This window comes from Ctenopharyngodon idella, chromosome 7 (assembly GCF_019924925.1).
Source record: "Ctenopharyngodon idella isolate HZGC_01 chromosome 7, HZGC01, whole genome shotgun sequence".
Classification (NCBI taxonomy): Eukaryota; Metazoa; Chordata; class Actinopteri; order Cypriniformes; family Xenocyprididae; genus Ctenopharyngodon; species Ctenopharyngodon idella.
In genome coordinates this window covers 21,989,106-22,011,100 of record NC_067226.1, presented here as the reverse complement: position 1 = coordinate 22,011,100, position 21,995 = coordinate 21,989,106, and the positions used below count along the sequence as shown (strand labels likewise).

Below are 21,995 nucleotides of genomic sequence, written 5' to 3'. Positions count from 1 at the left end.
CAAAGCAGTATTTTCAGCATTTTTTGCAATCATTCAAGTGGGATCCATATAAAAAATGTTGTGCGTGTCAACACTTTTCACTTTCCCTAATTGCCCATGGCATGCTGGGACTGTTTAAACAAAACCCCACCACATTAGCTTCACACTGCTCTGTATATGAGAGATTAGGATCTTTCGCACTGCTGTGTGATCAGCACTAACCACCCAAACATGGCCTACACCACTACGAGAGGGGCTGCAAAACTGATCTGGAATCAGAAGAGGGCAGTTCCTTCCGCCTTGGAGGGATTACAGCTTTACCGGAAGAGGGAAGGAAAGAAAGGTTAAGCCACTGCTGGTTGCCAGATTCAGCACCTCTCTTTTTGCAGTGTTCATGTGTGCCTCATGCAGAGGGTCTGGCCCTTTATATTAGAGCACCGTGCCAACAGGACCCAGAGGGAAAACAGAACAGCAATCGTTGAGAACAGTAAGTTACTCATTTTAACTAACAATATATTAACTAAACTCATGTTTGATTAAATAACCATGTGTTTGATGAAACACGCTTGTTCTTTTTTAGGTTTGAAGCCATATATGACTTATGACTTAAATATACTTTTACAGATTTTCACATTTTTTAGAGATTTTGCAGAGGATAGATAGATAGATAGATAGATTGATAGATTGATAGATTGATTGATTGATTCAAATTGCACAGAAATATAGAAAAATTAAAATTACACAGAAATCTATTGCATAATATATTTTAGTTACACTTGATGTCCTTGAGTCATATGGGCACAAATGACTTTCTGTATATAGCTTTGAATACTTTAAATATCACCAAGCAAGGCATTCACAGTTTTAAGCTTTTTGTCTGGAAGATGGCAACATCTGCTTGCAGTCAGCAGCAGACTTGGCCAGGTTAACCTCATGATAAATCTGCTCTGCGTGATATTTGAAATGTGCCTAAGAACAGAGCACTTAATATAAAACAGGCTAAACTGCTTGTCTTAGCTGGTTTAAGCTGGTCTTCCAGCCTGGTCAGCTGAAAAGTGGTCAGAAACCCTCTAAAACCATCCAGCAGACCAGTCTGACAAGGCTGGGAGACGAGCAAACAAGGTTACTGTAGTCTGTTTTCTACAATAATCTACAAAAACACATTTGTTTTATAAAAATCGTTTAGTATTTGTTATTTCTGCGCACTTTGTATCTGGAAAATAGCCGAAACAACAGCATTCTTTCTGGTCCATGTTTGCGAGGAAGATAGGCGAGGTTTGAGCATTTCCCCGAGCGCGAGCAGCAATGCAGTCCAATCAATTACGTTTAATTCAATTCACTTAAACTTCCAGCCGCTGCGAAAGAGAAGCATTTATTGATAATGAATTCAGAGCGCTCCTCCTCCTCCTCTCGTACTCCTGCTCGCCGCTGCGCATTAAGAGACAGCTGGCGATGAGAGGAATATCCCTCCACTCTCATCTCTGTCACCTCACTTGTGTTTTCCTCAAGCACTGCGGACAGAAAACGCTGTGCGCGGAGCTTTATAAGACACGGCACGAGGAGGATGCGGACCGCCGGGGTTTGGCCAGCGACCGTCACTCTTCTGGTCCCCCGGGACTGATTTTCGGTCAAAAATATTTAATGGGCGTTTGTATCGCCGTCTCCGCTGATTTCCGTGGATACCTGCTCGGATATTGTGTGACACGGTTACAGGATGAAGAGGATGAACGTAAGCACTTCAAGTGTGTTACTGTGCAAGCATGCTGCCTGCATTCGGTGTGTGTTGAAGCGCGGCTGAGTTTATTTTGTTTGGAATTGGCTTTACTGTACGATCAACGCGTAACTTTATCGTCTTCGGATGTGTTTCAGGTGTAATGTTAAGGCATGAAACGCGACTAAGACAAAGCGATCTTCAACTCTTAGAAACAAGATTCGTTGTTTGCTGAGACAGAAAATTATCGATTGTTCGTTCCATTTGTGCGGAGATGCAGTTCGTGACCGGTTGCGTTCACGCGTTTTTCCTTGGTTACATTGATAACACTGAAAATTGGTATAAAGTGAGAAAGTAGACATGGTCTAGTGTGCCTTCTTACAAAGGCAATTGCAGTCATTGTTTAAGCAATAAGTCATTTACAACTAGAAATGGGAATCGATTCTGGTTGCGATTCTGATTTCTTTTAACAATTCAGTTTCCTTGACGGTTCCAGTAGTAGGCTACTCTTTTTGTAGGCTAATGAAGAAAAATCCGATTTTGGTGTGGAAAGAAATGCAATATTCTAATTGCATTTACTGCCCTCATCAGTATGTTGCATTTCTATAATAAATCAAAGGTAATCTTGTCAAAGAACGCTTACACAGACTTGTAATTAGCCTACTTTAATCAAATAATTGGCTAGTACAGTACAACAGTACAAGTAAAATGCAAATACGGTAGCATTTCATTAATTTATGCATTCATTCAAATTCATACTGCTACAGACAAAACTAATATTAATGTGTATCTTTAAATACATATTGCCATATGAACCAACGGTATGTCTCACGTGCCTTAAGTACAACATTTGGGAGAATTTCTTTTAAACAGCGTTCTAAAATTGTTGTGCTCATGCGCAAGACGAGCTGCGAAAGATAACATTGGAACGCAATCAAGCGTTTTGGCGCTTTGACCTTACAGTCACTACGCCGCCAATTATAGTCACAGAATTTCGATGGGGCACAGAATTCAGTGTAATACCGGCTTATTTTTTCGGTAATTCTTTGTCCACGTTCACACAGCTACAGATTAGGTTATAAATCGTTAAGGGAGTGCTAAATACGGTTATGTTTACACATTCGTCCCGTGACTAACCATGGTGACAACCTAAATTTAAAACCAAACTGACACTCTTTAATTTTCAGGACTCACATTTAAGTAAACTTGTGCGGAACGGTACTGTACAAACTTTTCTGTGACTTAATTCAAGTTACGGGTATTTACTCGTTTATTAAACAGGGTTGTGTCAATTGTGCGTGTTATGGACGCCACCATCTTATTCAATTTAGTCACTGGCTTAATTTGCAATAGTATTCTAGCATATGACTCTTGCTATTTCTGCCATATAGCCTTATATGGGTAGCTATGCTTGAAAATCTTGCACAACAAGGGTTATTTAAAATTAAATATTAAACCATCTAGAAAATTTTACAAGACATTGAAAATCTTATTATTTAATAAACAAACCCAATCAAGATGCGAGTTCATCTGTCAAATCTAGTATGCTGTTCCGAATTCAGCCAGTGTCACTATGGTTACGAGAATAGAGAATAGAAAAGACACTTGACATCAGTAATTTGTTCACACAGTCACATCCATTAATAAATATGTTTGTTAATCCCAAACACTTGACTGTGTGAATGAAATCTTTTATTCATTAAAACAAAGTAGCTCATAAGAGTCACTGTTTTGGGAGTCTGGTCATGCTTTATATTTTTGATTCACTTAAAAGAACTGACTCAAAAGACAAGAGTAATTTTTGCAGGAATCGGACTACACTGGTCGCTGTATGTTTTGCGCTGTACATTCAGTAGCGTTGTTACAGTGCCGCAAAATGCAACTGCTTCCGAAAAGGAACCAGTGCTTGATTGTCAAGGTCACATTTACTACTCTTCAGCAGATTTTTGTGGGCAAAATCCATTAATTTCAATAAGAATTCACATGATTTGGAATTTTGCATGAGGGCAAAAGATTTCTCCACACTGATTTTGCAACTAGTTCAAGTTGGTGACTCACCACAATGACAACAGAAAGCTTCTGGGTTTAAAAGTGACTTCTGTGGCAACTGTGCTTCATACATCATTACATCACACAGAGTTTTGTTAATGTGACTGCACCCTCAGTCTTAAAGAGATTCCACTAAATTTAATCACTTGAGTATTTCAAAACCATTCATGAATTGTCCTGTATTTCTAAAGTTGTTGAATTCTGTCTGCAGCCTCGTTGGAAGTCGCCACCCATGTGGCCATCCGGAGTGGGCAACAGGCAGCCCTGTCCCCGTGAATCTGCTCTGCGCAGAGCAGCCATTAGTGGGAACGTCCTTGCGCTCCCACCGTTCCATGTCCCCACGGGCAGGAGCGTCCGGGTCTTCATCTGTGCCAACCCTGATGGTAAGTAGCGTTTTCCCACACTGTAAATATGAAAAAAAATACATAAATACTTTGGGTTCTTCAGAGTGCCTCACTCAAGAGGGCCATTGAAGGCTTTTGAAAGTGCACCAAATAATCTTTCCTAGTAATGAGGTTACTGGTGGAACAGTTTATGGTCTTCAGAGTTCTTGAGGGCCTCGAGGTTCCTCAGAGAACTGAACTTTGTGCCTAGAGGTTCTCCAGGAGGTTCTGCCAATGTGATGAGGCACCATTTTGGGGTTACTAAGATCAATTTTTAAATAATTTAGACTGTTCATGATAGGTGCATGAATATGTGTGTATGAGAACTTGAGAGTCACCTGGACCCAAGGACCATACTGATTGCAGTGCACAAACACACTGTTCTGTCAACCAGACTGACACCTGTTAATGCTCAAGCGATGTGCAAGACATGTTTTATCATCCAATGTGTTAATGAACCAGATTTTACAGTAATGAATTCAGATGGCAATGACAGTTCCACATCATGCCGTTTCATAACACATGCTGCCATCCTCAGAGATATGGCCATTGCTAATGTCTGCAGGACCGCTGTCCCGTGTGCTTTGACAAGAGCAGCAGTGACAGCAGTTAGTGGAGCCGTCTGTCTCAGCACTGAACATGGGTTTCAGCATTCCACAAAAACACAGGCCAAGCAACCATTACACAAAATATTGTGCTTCTTTACAGTTTCTAATAGGGGAGCTCTCAGTATTCAGTTTGCTCGTGGCTGTGTGAAAGTGGTTAACAGAGTGGGAATGTCTTGCTCCTATCCTGAGAAATCATTGATAGGTCATCATTCCCACCATTGATTGCTCATTTTTACATCTTAAGGCTTAAACCCAGTGCTGCTTAGAATTGACCTCAGATTTAATGAGTGCCAGGGGAACTAGGCGGCACATATGCAGTCATAGATTTAAATATTGGCTGCAGGGAGACCTTAAAATAGTACTTCTAATCTAGGAGTAAACAAGCCAAGGGAAAGTATAAAATGGGTTAGGAGGGAGATAGAGAAAGAGGAATGGAGAAATGAGGTGAGGATGAAGTGAAAGGAGGGAAGATACCGGTGAATAAATTAGATTGGTGCAAGGACGTCTTAAGTAAAATGATGACCTTTCAAGCTGAAGGATTCACAATAAAGACTCCTCTAAATCGCAGCTATAACATAGGCAACCTTGTCATATTCCACCTGTAGCTGTAGTCGTTTCTGATGCATATGGATGTGGTTACATGCATTATTCCTAAATAATAAAAAACAAGCCATTATTTGCTGTTAAATAATCCAGTGTATTATTATAAAAATATTATAAAATTATTAGTCACGCTTTATATTAGGTGACCTATGTACTTACCATTTGTTACAATATACTTATTATGTACATACATGTTTATGTCTTTAAAGGATTAGTTCACTTCTGAATGAAAATTTCCTGATAATTTACTAACCCACATGTCATCCAAGATGTTCATGTCTTTCTTTCTTCAGTTGAAAATAAATTAAGGTTTTTGAGGAAAACATTCCAGGATTCTTCTCCATATAGTGGGCTTCAGTGGAGTTCACTGGGTTGAAGGTTCATATTGCAGTTTCAGTGCAGCTTCAAAGGGCTCTACACGATCCCAGACGAGGAATAAGGGTCTTATCTAGCGAAACGATTGGTCTTTTTTTTTTTTTTTAAAAATTAAAATGTATATACCTTTTAACCACAAATGCTTGTCTTGCACTAGCTCTGCGATGCGCCATGCATTACGTTGAAAGGTCACGTGGAAATTCCGTGGTAGGGCGAAAAACTTCAAAATTGTCCGATATCATTGTTTTACCTTTTTTTTTGTAAAGGGCGTTTGGCTTAATCTTTGCACGTTCACTTTATAGACACTGGATCGGTACTTCCACCTACGTCACACATGACCTTGGTAACGTGATTACATAATGCGTGCGGATCACAGAGCTAGTGCAAGATGAGCATTTGTGGTTAAAAAGTATATAAATTTTAATTTTCTTTTAGAAAATGACTGATTGTTTCCGCTAGATAAGACGTGTATTCCACATCTAGGATCGCGCAGAGCCCTTGAAACTGAAACGGCAATTAGGACTTTCAACCCAGTGAACCCCACTGAAGTCCACTATATGGAGAAGAATCCTGGAATGTTTTCCTCAAAAACCTTAATTTCTTTTCGACTGAAAAAAGAAAGACATAAACAAGATGGGGGTGAGTAAATTATCAGGAAATTTTCATTCAGAATTGAACTAATCCTTTAACACTAACCGTAACCCAACCCTTACTCCTAAACATACTATACCTCAAACTCATTAGCAGTAAATGTGGGAATTTTCCAGAACAACATACAGTAGTTACACAGTAAATCCATTTTGTAGGTATTTAATGTATTTAATTTTTTTAAACATATTATAGTAATTATTTTATAATTATTTTAAATTATAAGGTGAAATGTGTCATGTTAAATACTTTCTCATATACGCTAATTTAATATGAAGAAACAATAAATAAGCCATTCATTTAGTAGATTGATTTTCCTGAAAAGTATAAACACTGTGGCTCTGTAGTGCTGTCAAAACACTGTTCAGTTTGTTTGAGTATCCTGACCAGCCGATACGGCAACATTGACTCAACCAATGTGTGAGTTTTGGGCAGGACTATCTGTTTGTTTGACCAGTTGCAGACAGATGGAGTTTTCGGAAAACCTATTTGAAATGGTTGTTATTTTTTGCAGTGTTATTTTTCATTGGGCGAAGCTAATTTAAGCTTTAAATTAAATAGCTTTAATTTAAATTAAATAGTTTCCACATTCAGACACCATTTTGTGTATAATCACACTCAGCCTTCAATTAATTCATGCAGTGCAACCTGGTCTTATACTGGAATATTGTAAATAGAGTGAGTCTGAAGCCACTTCTCTACTGAAATAGAAGGAGACTAGAGAGATTTTGTTCTGATCAAAAGCAGTGAGCCCTGGAAAGTCAACTGCTTGAAGATGGTTTAGCAAGAGGCAGAGGTGATGGTGTGTGCTGAGAGAGTGCGAGGTGGAGTGTGGAATCTGATGTACTGGACCTGTAGATGCACAGCTCAGAGCTAATGTCAAGGTAGAGAATTAATGACACTTTCAGTGGGTGAACAAGCCAGCTGGGCTTTGGTGCAATGCTCTTCCCCCTTACGCACTAGAGGGAGCAATTTATACATCACAGATTTACCAAAAAGGGAGTTGGCCTTGCACACACAGACTCATAACAACTCTTTGTTATGTCTTACTATTCTCACTCTTATACATCCCTTGACTTGAGAGGAATGATTTCAATTTGTGTTAGAGCTATTGCAGAAGTCAGCTCTGTGATTTAGGGGGTCTACTAGGGGCAGTTAGGACAGCAGTTGCTGGAGTCTTGCTGAGGTTGAGATTGAGGCTTTGAGGAAATGAATGTGATAATGTTTGGGTTTTTTTCTCTCTCTGTAGAGTAACCAAGGGCAACTAGAGTTTTATGTGCAGGAGTTTTATTCTGATTTAAGGACCTTGAATTTAATGCCGCCGTGTTGTAACAGCATGTGTGGTGTTAGCCATCATTATTTATTATGGCGCATTCACATTGTTTTCAATGCTAGGTGGGGGGTGGACACTAACATTAGACTAATATAAAGTATATTTAAGTATAAATATAAAGACACTGACATTAGATGACATTAGATTAAAACTGTACTCATAGTGTTCTATTAAATGGGTTTTAAATACGTATAGTGTGGGTCACCCCTTCAATGTTTGTCAAATGTCAACTTGTTCACGCAATGCTTCACGCTCATTTGCTGAAGCCTCTGTAGATATGCTAGTAGCGTAGTGTTGTTTGGTGACATGAAGAGCAAAAATTAGACAATGAAACACACTTATTATCGTGTTTTACCAGTTGAGACAATGGGAGAATCAGTACTTGTACGGCCTAAGAAGCAGAAAAGGTCTGAAGACAGAAGACAAAACACGAACGTAAACATTGGTACGCAATACACAAAGTGGAAAGATTTGAGAAGTGTTGCCCAAGTTGCTTATTTTTTGTTGGTTAGGGAAGGTAATTATTGTGTAGACCGCTCTCTAAAATTCACTAGTATCAGTTTTATTTACATAAAACTCAGAGGCAATCATACTGATCCACATTAGTAGATGGCAGTGCAGCATCTTACACTATTGTGGTATCGCTACTTGAAGTACACAAAGAACAGCAATGTTAGCGCTAACAAAAGAACTACTGAATGCACTTTTAAAACTATAAGAAGGGTTCTTGGTGACATCAGCCAGTTAGCATTGTCATGCCTTCATTTTCACAGGCTCCAAAGTGATTAGTCACATGGCATTTACAGCTCAAGTGATTGGCTCAAAAACAACTGTGTCCATGAGCAGAGATAGCAGCCGAGCAATTGCCATTGAGATAAATGGAAATGCTAATTGATAGCGTTCTTCAGCTATCATAGACATCCTTGGTTGCTGTGTTGAGCTAGTCAGAAAGCTTGAACAAACCCAGTTTTAATAGCACTTTTCAGGAGTATCTACCTATGAACTGCATATTTATAGTGATCTCGGCATATTAAACTTTGATAGTATTTTAACATTGAAAAGATTAACACTCTTCACCTTTAATGCCACATTACTTCATAAGCATTGCATTTAAAAACACTCAAATTGCTTGTAATGATGGATAATTATGTGCTTTGAATATTCAGATAATAGTTTTGCCTTTGAGCATTTGGTAATTAGTTTACTAATGCCATGTAGCTAATGGATTGCCAACAGGAATGTTTTTAGTCACAGATGGGATTTCACTCTGTCGTTAAGCACACGCGGTCAGGCGCCTTTGATGGGGAGCAATTCACGTTCCATCGTCCTCCATCTTGCGACCTCACCTAATCCCTCAGAGTCTTGTGCTTCAGCATCAGACAGCTGTATCAATACTGAGCTCATCTATATGCGACCATCCGTTCAGAGCCCGTGCTGCTGGAGACACATGTGAGAGCCCCATGGGAGCGACTGCACAAAGGCTTTACCCCAGATTATAGACATGAACGGACACAGCATTGAGAGCGAGATGCACGCTTGCAGCTTGAGATTCTAAATGACACCGATGTTCATAAACTATTAAAGCGTGTTTAGAATGTTTAGTGACTATAAAAAGCTTTTATCTTAAAATGTCATTGATGGTAATGTGGTGTGACATCTATTTTTGCTAGGCCATACATACCAGCTCTAAAATGTAGGTTGCATATATATATATATATATATATATACACACAATAAATTAGAATTAGAAAAGTTCATTTATTTCAGTAATTCAACTCAATTGTGGAACTCGTGTATTAAATAAATTCAATGCACACAGACTGAAGTACTTTAAGTCTTTGGTTCTTTTAATTTTGATGATTTTAGCTTACATTTAACAAAAACCCACCAATTCACTATCTCAAAAAATTAGAATACTTCATAAGATCAATAAAAAAAAGGATATTTTAAACAGAAATGTCAGGCTTCTGAAAAGTATGTTCATTTCTATGCACTCAATACTTGGTTGGGCCTCCTTTTGCATGAATTACTGCATCAATGCGGCGTGGCATGGAGGCAGTCAGCCTGTGGCACTGCTCAGGTGTAATGAAAGGCCAGGTTGCTTTGATAGCGGCCTTCAGGTCATCTGCATTGTTGGGTCTGAGCAACCACTGAGCAACAGTCCAGTTCTTTTTCTCCTTAGCCCAGGTAAGACGCTTCTGATGTTGTCTTTGGTTCAGAAGTGGCTTGGTACGTGGAATGTGACAGTTGTAGCCCATTTCCTGAAGACGTCTGTGTGCGGTGGCTCTTGATGCACTGACTCCAGCTTCAGTCCACTCCTTTTGAAGCTCTCCTAAGTTCTTAAATCGGCTTCGTCTGACAATCTTCTCAAGCTTGCGGTCATTCCTTTCACTTGTACACCTTTTCCTACCACACTTTTTCCTTCCAGTCAACTTTCCATGAATATGCTTTGGCACAGCACTCTGCGCACAGCCAGCTCTTTCAGCAATGACCCTCTGTGGCTTACCCTCATTGTAGAGGGTCTTGATGATCGTCTTCTGGACAACTGTCAAGTCAGCAGACTTCCCCATGACTGCTGCTGGGATTACTGACCTAAACCCAGTATTTATACCCTGAGAATAGTAATTTAATAGAACTTGAGATTAAATATTCTAATAATCTGAGATACTGATTTTTTGATTGTGATGAGCAGCAAGCTGTAATCATCAAAATGAAAACAAAAAAGTCTGTAAATATTTTACTATATGTCTAATAAATCTAGAATATATTTAAGTTTTACTTTTTAAATTAAATTTTATATATATATATATATATATATATATATATAAACTTTTTCATGATATTCTAATTTATTGAGATGCACCTGTATATTAGTTGTGGGAACAATTCTTAATTTGTCACCACAATATCTTGGCTCTGTGGGGCTCTGTAGATTCGAGAATATTTAACGAATAAAAAAAATGTTGCAGGGCCTGATTTTATTCATTGGGAATTGATTGGCACATGAAACACTGGCATAAATGCCAGAATGGAGCCAGGTGGTTGGAGGGTTGGGATTTGTGACATTAGTTATTCCTTTTTGACAAAAGATTGTGAATCCAAACATTTTTTTAAAAATTCACACAGAATGCGTTATTGCGTTTCAGAAAAGCTAGATGGAGAGCATCAGAATGGAACAAAACGCAGTTGGTGCGTGACATGTTTTTGAGACAGAACACACAGAAAAGACACTAAACAGCATGATATTCCTGTTTGGTGTTGCAATATCAACTATTAGCAGAGAGCCTACACAATAATAAACTGATACAGATTAGTAGAAGAGAAAACTGCTTCAGAATGGTTGAAATGTGCATATTAAATGGCAAACAAGTTCAGCTTTTGTTGTCATTCCAAGGATAATTAAAGCTTAAGGATAATTAAAGCTTAGCGGACCAAGAAAGGCATGGAGAGAACAAAAAGAGAAAGAAAGATGTAAAAATAAACACTATGTGATATGTTACAATGGTCAAAAATCTAGCATATGTTTAGGCAGAAAAACTGTGTGAATGGACTTCAAGTCCTGGAATGAATCCTTAAAGTAAATTTGAAGTTCACTTTAAAGCATGGGGGCTGGAAAATCTCATTCATCTATACATCTGAGATGTTTAATGGCAGTCTTTTGGGCTTTGATTGGGGCTGCAAGGCTTTATTATAGAAATTATAAGTCTTATTCAAATCTTTTATTTCTTACACCCTTTCATGACGCCCTCCTTCATCTTTCCTCGCTTTCCTTCTTTTATCCATTCAATGCAATCTGGTTCAATAATGCTTTACTGGCACTACCCACCCCCATAGTGAATGAGCTCACTACTTTTCTCTCCTCTTTTCTCACTTTTTTTTTTTATCTTTCTTTATCATTCTCAATCAAATCAGACAATTCAAACATGCAACATGTAAATGTGAAGGCCAGTGCAGCAGCTCATATAGCTGAAGTTTCTTTCATTTCTGTCTCAGTCTCTCTATTTTTATTCCTTTCTTGTTCTTATATACACATTTCAAACCTTATATCTTTGACACAATTTTTTGTTGGATACATTTTGAAAGCTTCAATCTGTTATGGAAATGTGCTGTCTAAAATGCTCCCCAGTGCATGGCACGTTAATTCATTTATGACGGTATGAAGGTATCTACTTACGAGGTGCTTTTCCCTGGTGTTTTGCCAGTCTATACGTGTCTTGTCTACTAACTGGATACTAATGTGGTCTAAAGATTTTTTTTTTGTTGTTCTGAGAATGGTTTGTTGCATGTGGGGAGATTATTTCAATGTTTTATTATAAGACCACAACAAATCTTTTGAAAAGAATCTTTCTAGTTATGTTACAGGTTTAAGCTCTTTTGTTGTTTCATTTGTGTTTATATAAAAGGACAGACATAATAAAGGTTTAATGGTGTAGTCATTGTTTGGCAAATTTAGTGGGCGAAATCCAATCATTTCAATTGGAATTGACACAATTGTGCATTTCGTGTGAGGATAAAAGATTTCCCAATGCAGATTTTGCACCGGGTTCAAGTTGATCATGTGAATTAACTGTGTTAACAGAAAGCTGCTTAAGTGACTTTTAATTGAACTGTGTTTCATATATTGCTACACTATTGACAACAGACAATTCGCCTTGTATGCACCTTTTATGTGACAGCATGTTTTTAAGTTCTTTGCTGGCTTGGATAGTCAGGTGTCATCAGGGTGAAAAGAAGATGAAAATACAGGAAGATATGAAAAAAAGAATGGAAAGTTGTCAAGGCTGCTGGTTCAAAAACAAGTGGGTGGGAAAAACTTTCACCACAGCATTTATCACTGAGAAAGTCTGGAAAAAGAACAAAAATTGCACAGGAAAACAGAGCAAGGGAAAAAGTAATAGGCTGAGACTAGATACTTTATAGGACAGCCCAAAAAAGAACTGAATGGACAGTTATAAAAGATTTAAAACGTGAAAGCCGCACGAGCTGTTGAACCCGTCAAAAATCTTGACTAGGCTGACACAGATAGAGATGCTGTAGCGAGATGTGACACACGTTGTGTTGGCTGCCTGTGTCTAGAGGGTTCAGAGCACATGATTGGCCTCATCTTCCACAGAGAGCTCTCCAGTCAGATTTTCCCGTTCTCTGTCGCAATATCAACTATCAGCAGAGAGCCTAAACAATAGCAAACTGATACTGACAAAAGCTTCAGAACAGTTGAAATGTGCATATATAATTGCAAATTCAGCTACCTTTTATTGTCATTCCAAGGTAAATCAAAGCTTAGCAGACCAAGAAAGGCATAGAGGGAGTGGAAAGGGAAAGAAAGATGCAAAAAGAGATGTTTGACTAAGTAAGCAACATCTATTATGTGACCTTGGAATCAGACTGTCGTCTTAGCAAAGCAAATTTCATATTCATATTAGAGACTATTTTAGGTGCCAAAGGTTTGTAATTGCAGCTTTAATTTTTTCGTAACAGGGCACTGGGGGGTGGTTGAGTGTGTTTGGTTTTGCCTTGCTACTAGCAGCTGTGTACAGTAGTAAATACAGTAAGACTGAGTATCCTCAATGTGTCAACTCTCATGTCTCATATTGCCCTGACTTTCTGTCAAAGGGAATCATGTAATATTCAGCAACATATACTGCTGCTGTGTGCAAGATTCTGAGGCTACTAGTGAAAATGCTGCTATTTTGCATTTTTATTATGTAACACATTTTTTTTTTCACTACAATTGAATTCATAATTGAATTTAAATTAATTTCTGAATGTCTTTTGCTTTAATGACAGTCAAGCTGCATGAAATGCACAAGTTTGTTTGTCATAAGTGATGATCAGGTCCTCCAGTATGATTTGAGATGATCTTCAGTGGAAGAAGAACATTGGCTGCCTGAACACTGAGTCTGTCAAAGAGGCACTAATTTACTTATTTAATTTGCTACTTCTTGAATATTTATTATAAATTTTATGTCATATCGTTACTTTGTTTTACATTTCCAAAACCCTGCAACTTTCTGTTTATTTCCAGGATTTGAATCCCAGATTGTCTATGAGATCTCAGACGTCATGTTTATTTTTGCTCAGCTACTAGCAGCAGAGAACAGTAGTGACTACAGTGTAAGCCGGGGAATCTCTGTTTTCAAGCCTTGCTGGCAGCTATCCCCCGAGAAAATACAGTGTATGAAAGAACGGAGTGTTAAAGAGAAAACAAGAGACAGTGACTGAAAGAGAGATGTTTGTAAGTGTTTGTATGTGATTTGCTCGTAAGCATTCAAGCGTATGATGGAACGTATCTGAGAGGGAAAAGACCTTCAGCCCACACTAACAAAACTACAATGTTTTTTTTGGACATGTATCACAGAAAAACCATAGTATTGTTTGAAATACAATGTAAATACCACGGTAAATGAATGCGGTAATCAGTACCAGTGTTGTTATTGTTAACTAAAAATAAAAACTATTAAAAATTGTTAATTGAAAAAAAAGCTGAAATAAAATGTAAATATTAGATGAAAAGCTTAAAAAAATTGACTTGACAACTCATGAGAATAAAAGTTTAAGATGAAGTACTAAAATAACTAAAACTGAAATAAAAATAATAAAAAAAAAAAACAGAAGATAATTGCATAACAAATTTACTAAAAGCTAAAATAAAAAATGAAACCTTAATAAATATCCAATGTCATCTGATCACATTTTCTTTTGGCTTTCTGCCACAACAAATGTATTTTAAAGACACAATTACAGCAGCCAAAGAAAAAATAATGTTAAAGGTCAAGAGCCAAACTAAAGCGAACACTGTTCACCATAATGGTAACATCAAATGAAACAATTAAACATCAACATCTAAACCTCTGTTAATTCTCAATAAGAACTTCTGTAGACGTATGAGTAGGGCTGGGTATCGTTCAAAAAGATACCTTTTTCGATGCCAATTTTATAAAATCTGTTTTAACAAGATTACATTACCACAAAAAATCTTTGGTTTTTCCTTTTTTTTATATAATGACCACTAGGAGGTGCTCTAGGCACATGCTTTCCTTGATTGGTTTTCTCTAAAGAGAAATACATTTGGTTGAAAACGAAAGTATAAGAGTGACGCACGTTCGTTGCGTCTTGCCGTGAAATGAGAGTTCCGTGTCTTTATTAAAATCGCCACATTTATCACTCATACACCCAGAATTAATTGGAATTTTATTTTTTATTACTTGGCCCGACCCGCGGATTCTCTATCTATATCTATATCTATATATTTATATATATATATGCTTTTTCAGAAGACAACCGTTTGAAAATGTCCGCTCTGAGGGTGTGGTTGATGCTTGCACGCAGTGGCAGTATCAGGAGGACGCTGATACCCCTTTTGTACCAGAATTGTTCTCGTTCTGGAGCCAGAGCCTGTGCTCATGCAGGCGAACTAGAGCCCGTCACGAACCGGTCGCGTGTTTCCAAAGACTTGAAGAACGAACGCTGATGTAACGCTGCTGTGTGTTGTACCTGCCTATAACTAGTCTAAAAAACATTGCGCGTCCCGCTGTTTGTGCAGGCAGTGCGGCACTTCTGTTTTGCTTTTCACAGTATCTGGAGTGACTGTAGTGAACAGGCTACTCGCATAAACAGCCGGTGCTCTCACCCGTTCTTTTCGGAGATAAGCTGAAAGTGAAACTGTTGATTCACTCACTCTCTCGCACTCAGGGTCTCTCTCGCGCACATAGTTTTATATATTTTTTAGATATAAATAACAATGTAGTGCAACGTTATTACATTGCTTAACGAGTCAGAGACAGCATTTCTCCGCCCACTCTCCCTGGCTTCTTTCGGAGATATCGAAATTTGGTACTGAATGACAAGACACTTTTCGATACTCGATAGTATCGAGGCAATTCGGTCGGTACCTAAAAAGTATCAAATTCGATACCCAGCCCTACGTATGAGAGAAATAAAGTCAGTCTGGTTTGTAATAAATGAAGCTGGTAATGCTGTTTGTGGAGTTGTTTAAAACTTCAGTTGATTTCATCTAAGGCTATGGCTGGAAGTCAGTTGTAGTTCTTGTGTTTCTGCTCATCTCTTCTCTTTTTTACTGTTCTCTTCTTTCCTTCAGTGATTCTGCTTGTTAACAGCAGGTGTTCATCATTGTCTGAACTCACTCATTTGTTTTCACTTACTTTCTCAAGTGGATTATATTAGTAAATAAATGTAGGGAATGAAAACCTGAAAATATAAAAATAAAAGCTAATTCAAAATATTAATATATACTATAATAGTATATAAATAATAATAAAAAAAAACACTTTAAAGTACTATGGTATAATATCAAATACCATCACATTACCATGGTACGACACACTTTTTTTGTAATTGCACCTTTTTAAAAGTCTGAATAAATCGTTAAACAGACTAAGACTTACAAAGATGTATTAATATTTACAAATTATTGTTTTACCTCTCTGAATATTCATGTTTGTTTGTGTTTTGTTTGTTTTCACAGATACAGAAGCAGAGAGAAATGCTCTGAAAGAACATGTCTATCCCAAACTACGAGACTTCTGCAGGGAGAACTATGGCATTGAATTCCAGGTAACACAGCCGTCCCTTTTCTGTAAATAATCTACAGCAGCCATTAAGTTCATGACAAAGAGATTTCTTTCCCTTTTTTCTTTCCTAATCTTTTGCGTTTTTTCTCTTGCTCTGTGGGCTGGAAACAAAGTTTCTCAGGGACTATTATGTGATCTCAGCACTGATATGCTCATGTAAGGCAAAAGCATGTCACTTTTATATTCACCCTCAGGAGCTTGGCCAGAAATCTCTCTCTTCCCCTCCTCTCCTCTGGAGTGGTATTTACAATGCAAATGGTTTGTTGTCTGAGAGAATGGAGCACTGGGAGATTTTCATCATGAAATTTGATAAACAAATGCAGGGCCTAGAAAAGGTACCATGGCCATTGGCGCAGACAACGTGCTGAGATTGAAATCAGGTCAAGCCCAACACCAACGTAGCCTCAGTTCAAGATCGCCATCCCCTTAAGAAACAGATCTTTATGTAAGACTACGCCTTGTTAAACGCAAACTCTGTGATTTTTAGACATTGAAAATTGTGATAATTTTTCATTTTTAAAGAAAAAACCCTTTTTTGTTTGTTTGACAGACCTTTTCTTCCGTATTGTGACATACATCTGAATGAAACAGATTATCGAAAAATAAAAAAATGTATTGTTGATTGGAAGGATGAAAATCTGAATGTGAACTTACTGTCGATTGCAAGTAAGGGCAAGTTTGAGCATACATCGCTAAAGAGAAGCCTGACGTTTCACCAGAAGTGTTAAGACAATTTGATTAAAAATTATGAGGTAAATAAAAAAAAAAAAAAATACAAAATATGCACGGATGAATTGTTCACAATAAGATCAACAACATGCATCCTTAAGCCCCGTTCATGCTGCCAGTGACATGCACTGTGAGTGACTGGTGGAGGCAGGATGAAAGTGTATCCAGTGATGCAACAAAGTTGCGAAAAGTTTCGCTTTATGCAAATGAGTAGCAAGTTTCAGGAAGGACTACAAAATGGTAGTGAAATCTATGAAGTGCACGTGATCTGTGCAAGTTAATGTTATTGAACATGTGAGCACACAGATGTTACCAAATGGCAAATTAAATCTTAACTTAAAAAAAAAACGTTTCCAGCAAACATATTTATTCAAGTACAGTAAACAATCAGTAATAAAATAAAGAACAAAGAAACAAATTTCAAGCAATATTACAAAGACACGAATGAGGTAAACAATGCTTGTTCTTCCAGAAGTACCTAACAGCAGCATTCAACAATAGCAAGTTGTCAAGTAAAGATACAGAATTTGAAAAGAAAGTAATCAGAAGTACAATAAAACTACTCAAATTTTTGCCATTGTCTTCACAGCATGATTGTTCAAAATAATAGGCTACATTATTACTAATTCAGTAATTAAAATGAACTACCGTATTATCAGTAAAATAGCTTCATTATGAATTTATTTAGTCTAACATGCTCAGTTCTAAATGGCTCATTAAATCAAAGGTATCCACCAAGTGCATTGAGGGGTTTCTCTTTTTCTTGTCAATATGGTTTAGTTAATGTTATTATCTAGTTATTAACCTTTAATTAATTAGTTAATGTTATTATTATTATAGACAGCAGCAGTTATTTTAGGCTGCATTTACACTGCACATATTTGACTCATCTGATTTGAATTTTTTCCCCATCTGTTTACATAGACTTAAGACATAAATGACTGTGTTTACATTAATACTTCAAAAGGACAGGTGGTTTTCATAATGTGTGTACTAGCCATTTCAGCTCAAGGAGCATGAGGGCTCTTTACAAAGTACATTTGCAAGTAAAGGCTTGAAAGCCGCCTATCGTTCAAACATAGATAGGCGGGTCTACTAACTGAGTTAGTTAGTAGAGTTTGTACTAAGAGTTAGTACTCATTACCACTGATACCACAAAGGCTGGTATATTTGCATTTATGCATTTGGCTGACTCTTTTATCTAAAGTACACATTTTTGACTTCTTGCTTTCCAGGTAATCGAACCCATGACATTGGCATTGTAAGCGCCATGCTCTAATGTTTGAGCTATGAGAATACTGGTATTAGATATCTGGAAACAGTCTTTGTTTTTTGCAATTCTGGTGACATTAACGGACGCCCTGCAGCTTTATGTGACCTCCTCATGAGTCCTAGTACTATCTTCTTATCCTTCATCATAGATGAGCCGTTCTATCACTGCTTATCCTTTCATGTCAGCTCATGCACATCAGGTGTGACTGATTTGAGAGTGAGATAAGACATCAAGGTCAGTCATCAGCTCAAACTAGTCATTGATCCATTGTGTTATACTGTACATGTTTCCATCAGATATCTACAGTGGTCAAATTAACATTTCTTCAACTGTAAATGAAAATTTGGCATGGAAACTAGTCATGTCGTATTGCTGAGACTTATAACAGCACATTATAGTTTTGGCATCATGTTTTGATAATCTGATATGAGACATTTTATGTTGTTGGTCACTGCAGAACTTTCATTTTGTGGCCTGATATTTGGGTCTAACTTATATTTTGAACTTAATTCAAGAGTTTTATTATCTTACACAATGTTGTGTCTCAAGTAAATGTGTCTTGTGTTAAGGATGTTTTTAATATCTTACTGGATATGTTGGCCAATAATTGTTGGCTAATAAATTACTTTTTTGCATTTCATTTATCACATTTTTATTTAATATAAACTGACAGGAAAGCAAAGTTAGTAACAAAGAGGAAGAGGAAAACAGTGAAAGGACTGGGGTGAGAAAGAGAGAAGGTGAGAGAGAAAAGTGAGAAACAGACAGAAAAAGAAGGGAGTTCTCTCAACCAGAAAATATGATGTGGCAAATTGCAATTCTTTCTGGTCACCGTTATTTGATTCTATTTCCTGTGGCGTCCCTGAGAGGGATGGATGCTGGATTGAGTGTGTCTGTGTACATGTGTGAGCTTGTGTGTGTGTGTGTGTGTGTGTGTGTGTGTATTGTATTCATCTATCGAAGGCTCCATCCTAGTCCAGTCACAGCACACATGCACACACTCAATCCCTTTAGCAGTGGCGGGATCAGGCCCAAAAGTGCTGTAACATGACAGTATGGGACTTTCACAGCATAGGGAGCGAAATACGGCATATTCCATAATCGGCTTTATATAAATATTTATAATGCTAAGACTTTTTTTTTTTTGAGTTATGATTTTACATAAAGCATGCATATCGTATTTACTCTGGGTGTTCCACTTATACGTATGTATTTGATTCAGTAATTAATGGTTTATTACAATTTATTATATATTATGAGATTTTACTCACCTTCATTGATATCATGATATCTAAATATCTGACTGCAAAATATATTTCTATATATTTGACTGATAGTTGTTTTTGTCAGTTTTAATAAATAAAACTGGAAAATATGGCCGATAGCGGACAGATTGTTAACATTAACATTAACAGAAAATTAACATTAATGACTTATTAAAATAAAGTAAAATACATACAAATTGTGATAATCCACTTTAGATATTCGGCTAACTAGTAACAACTACCAGTGATTAGAGTAAAGTAGACTGTCTGTTTAATATCTTGTAACACTTTATTTTGATGGTCCCCCAACAGACAACAGTCTACTGACTATAAGTAACTTTGCAAGTACATCAACTTATTCTACTTGCCCTAACCCTAATTTAACAATCTCCTAATACTCTAATATGAGTTAGTTGACATGTAGCTGCATATAGTTACTTATAGTTAGTAGAATGTCTAAAGTTGACTATTAAAATAAAGTGTAACCGCTTCATCACTACTCAGGTAATCAAGGTATACATTGAATGATCATAGTCATGTCTCAAAACAAAAAAAACTCCATGTAAATTCTGTGACTGGATTTAATTAATCTAAGGAGGGCTAACTGCAAAGCATCAATCAGTGCCGATTAATCTGTAAAAGCGATATATCAGTCAACCTCTAAAATATATTGATTAATTATTCATTAGAACCTCAAGCATCATAATTTTAAATCTTTAATTGTTGTATTTTCCTACAAACACCCCAAAGCTCAAAGAGATCAAAAATATATGATCTGTTCCCCCCACATGACCGTCTCGCTGTCGTCACAGGCCACAGAGGTTCACACTCTCTTACTCAAACCTCAACTGACCATTTGAACAACTGTGTAATCTGTTCACTAACTCATGATTAGCTTCCAGTCAACTTGATCACATCAACACAGGCCCAGTCTTCACGCATCACACACACACACACACACACACACACACACACACACACACACACACACACACACACAAAGTCCTGTTTTCATTCAAACAACACTTCTTAATGATGGGCTCAATAATCCAATGAGAGCACAAGAGAGGAACTGTAGGCACTTGCAAATTGCTGGTAATACTGTTTGGCTGCCATGACGACGGCAGCAGAGGCGAGGTTTGATTACAGGTCTGGAGTCAAGTCTAAATGTGTTAGGTAGCCTACTGAACCAACTGATTTGCATACAAACACATGTGTATAAATGTTTATGAACTCATGAATTTGATAAGAAGTTGGATTCGCAGGAGATGCTGTATTATTTGATTTTAGCATATGAAAAGCATTCATATGTTCATGGTTTTTGAGAGTGATAATGGTAAGCAGGTTCGTCTTGCTGAACACAAGACTGATGAAGTCGTGGGGCATGTTGTCACACTACATTGGGTAGCATAGAGGGTCACAATGGAACAATTTATGAAACTACAAAAAGCCATAGGAATTGTGCGTATGCTAGCTATGTGTGCCTGGCCTTTTAGTTTTATTTGAGCATAAGAAATGGGGGCATATGCTTGGTCTTGGCAGACTAGATTTGCCTACGCAAGTCTTCCCCCAAGCAGATCTAGCCATTAGACGTGGGGTGCCATGAGGCACATGTAAAGCGCATGAAGCAGCTCGCAGTGTAGCCCTACAGTATGTGTACTAGTGTACCCCTCTTTTTCTTTTTTGGGCCACATGGCTTATCGCTAGTGGGCTATGCTATGTGTGCCTGGGCCTGCTTTGCTGACTGACTTAACGCTAGTAGACTATGTGTGCCTGAGCCAATATGGCTCAAATGTACCTAATTAGAATGCGCGGTATGTGTGTCTTTAACAAATGATATCACATTGCAGGCTGATAGAGACGAGAAAAGAAACACCCAGTAACCCAAATCGTATGACAATTTAGTGTAATTTGGTAATTGTCATTGTCAAAACCCTCTATCCTCCTATTTGTATAGCCACGTTTCCACCAAAATTACCCAGAATAATTTGTCCCAGGAACCTTTTTTCCCCCAGACCTATTGCTAGCTACGTTTCCATAGCAGTCTAAAGTACTGTGAAGATAGTCCGGTGACGTAGGACTGCGCGCGACTTTCCAGTTTCCGCTGGATTTCGTTCTCCGCATATAAGCTTAATAAAGCCTGAACATCATTGTCAGTCCATCGGTCGTATTTTTTAAACTCCATTGATGATTAGAATAGCAAACAACTATTACTGCACGCACAACAACAGACTTAAAAAAAAAAAACAATGGTTGAAATAAAATGCTGCGTGGAGTCAAACAATTAAAATGCTGCGTGAACTCAACCAATCAGCATGTTCAGCGCCCAAGTCCCACCCCCGAAAGTTCCGGAACTTTGAAAAAGTACTACCTCACTAGCAGGGACTTTCTGAGGGAGGGATTTTTACCTGTAACCTTAATTTAGACCCTGGTTCCTATGGTCAAAAC

General features: G+C 37.7%; 1 protein-coding gene across 2 annotated transcripts in view; it reads left to right on the top strand.

Moving 5' to 3' along the window:
• The first annotated feature begins 345 nt into the window (after positions 1-345).
• The window catches only part of LOC127516635 (NACHT and WD repeat domain-containing protein 2), a 64,053-nt gene continuing 42,403 nt past the window's right edge, over positions 346-21,995 (top strand). The window contains exons 1-3 of one of the 2 annotated variants that reach the window (XM_051901417.1): positions 346-466; positions 3,951-4,122; positions 16,175-16,263. In XM_051901417.1, the coding sequence (XP_051757377.1) occupies positions 3,972-4,122; positions 16,175-16,263 (240 nt within the window). In that variant the 5' untranslated portion in view covers positions 346-466; positions 3,951-3,971. Of the gene's footprint in view, positions 467-1,373; positions 1,709-3,950; positions 4,123-16,174; positions 16,264-21,995 lie in introns of those variants that run through there. The other variant, XM_051901416.1, reaches the window with a different exon arrangement.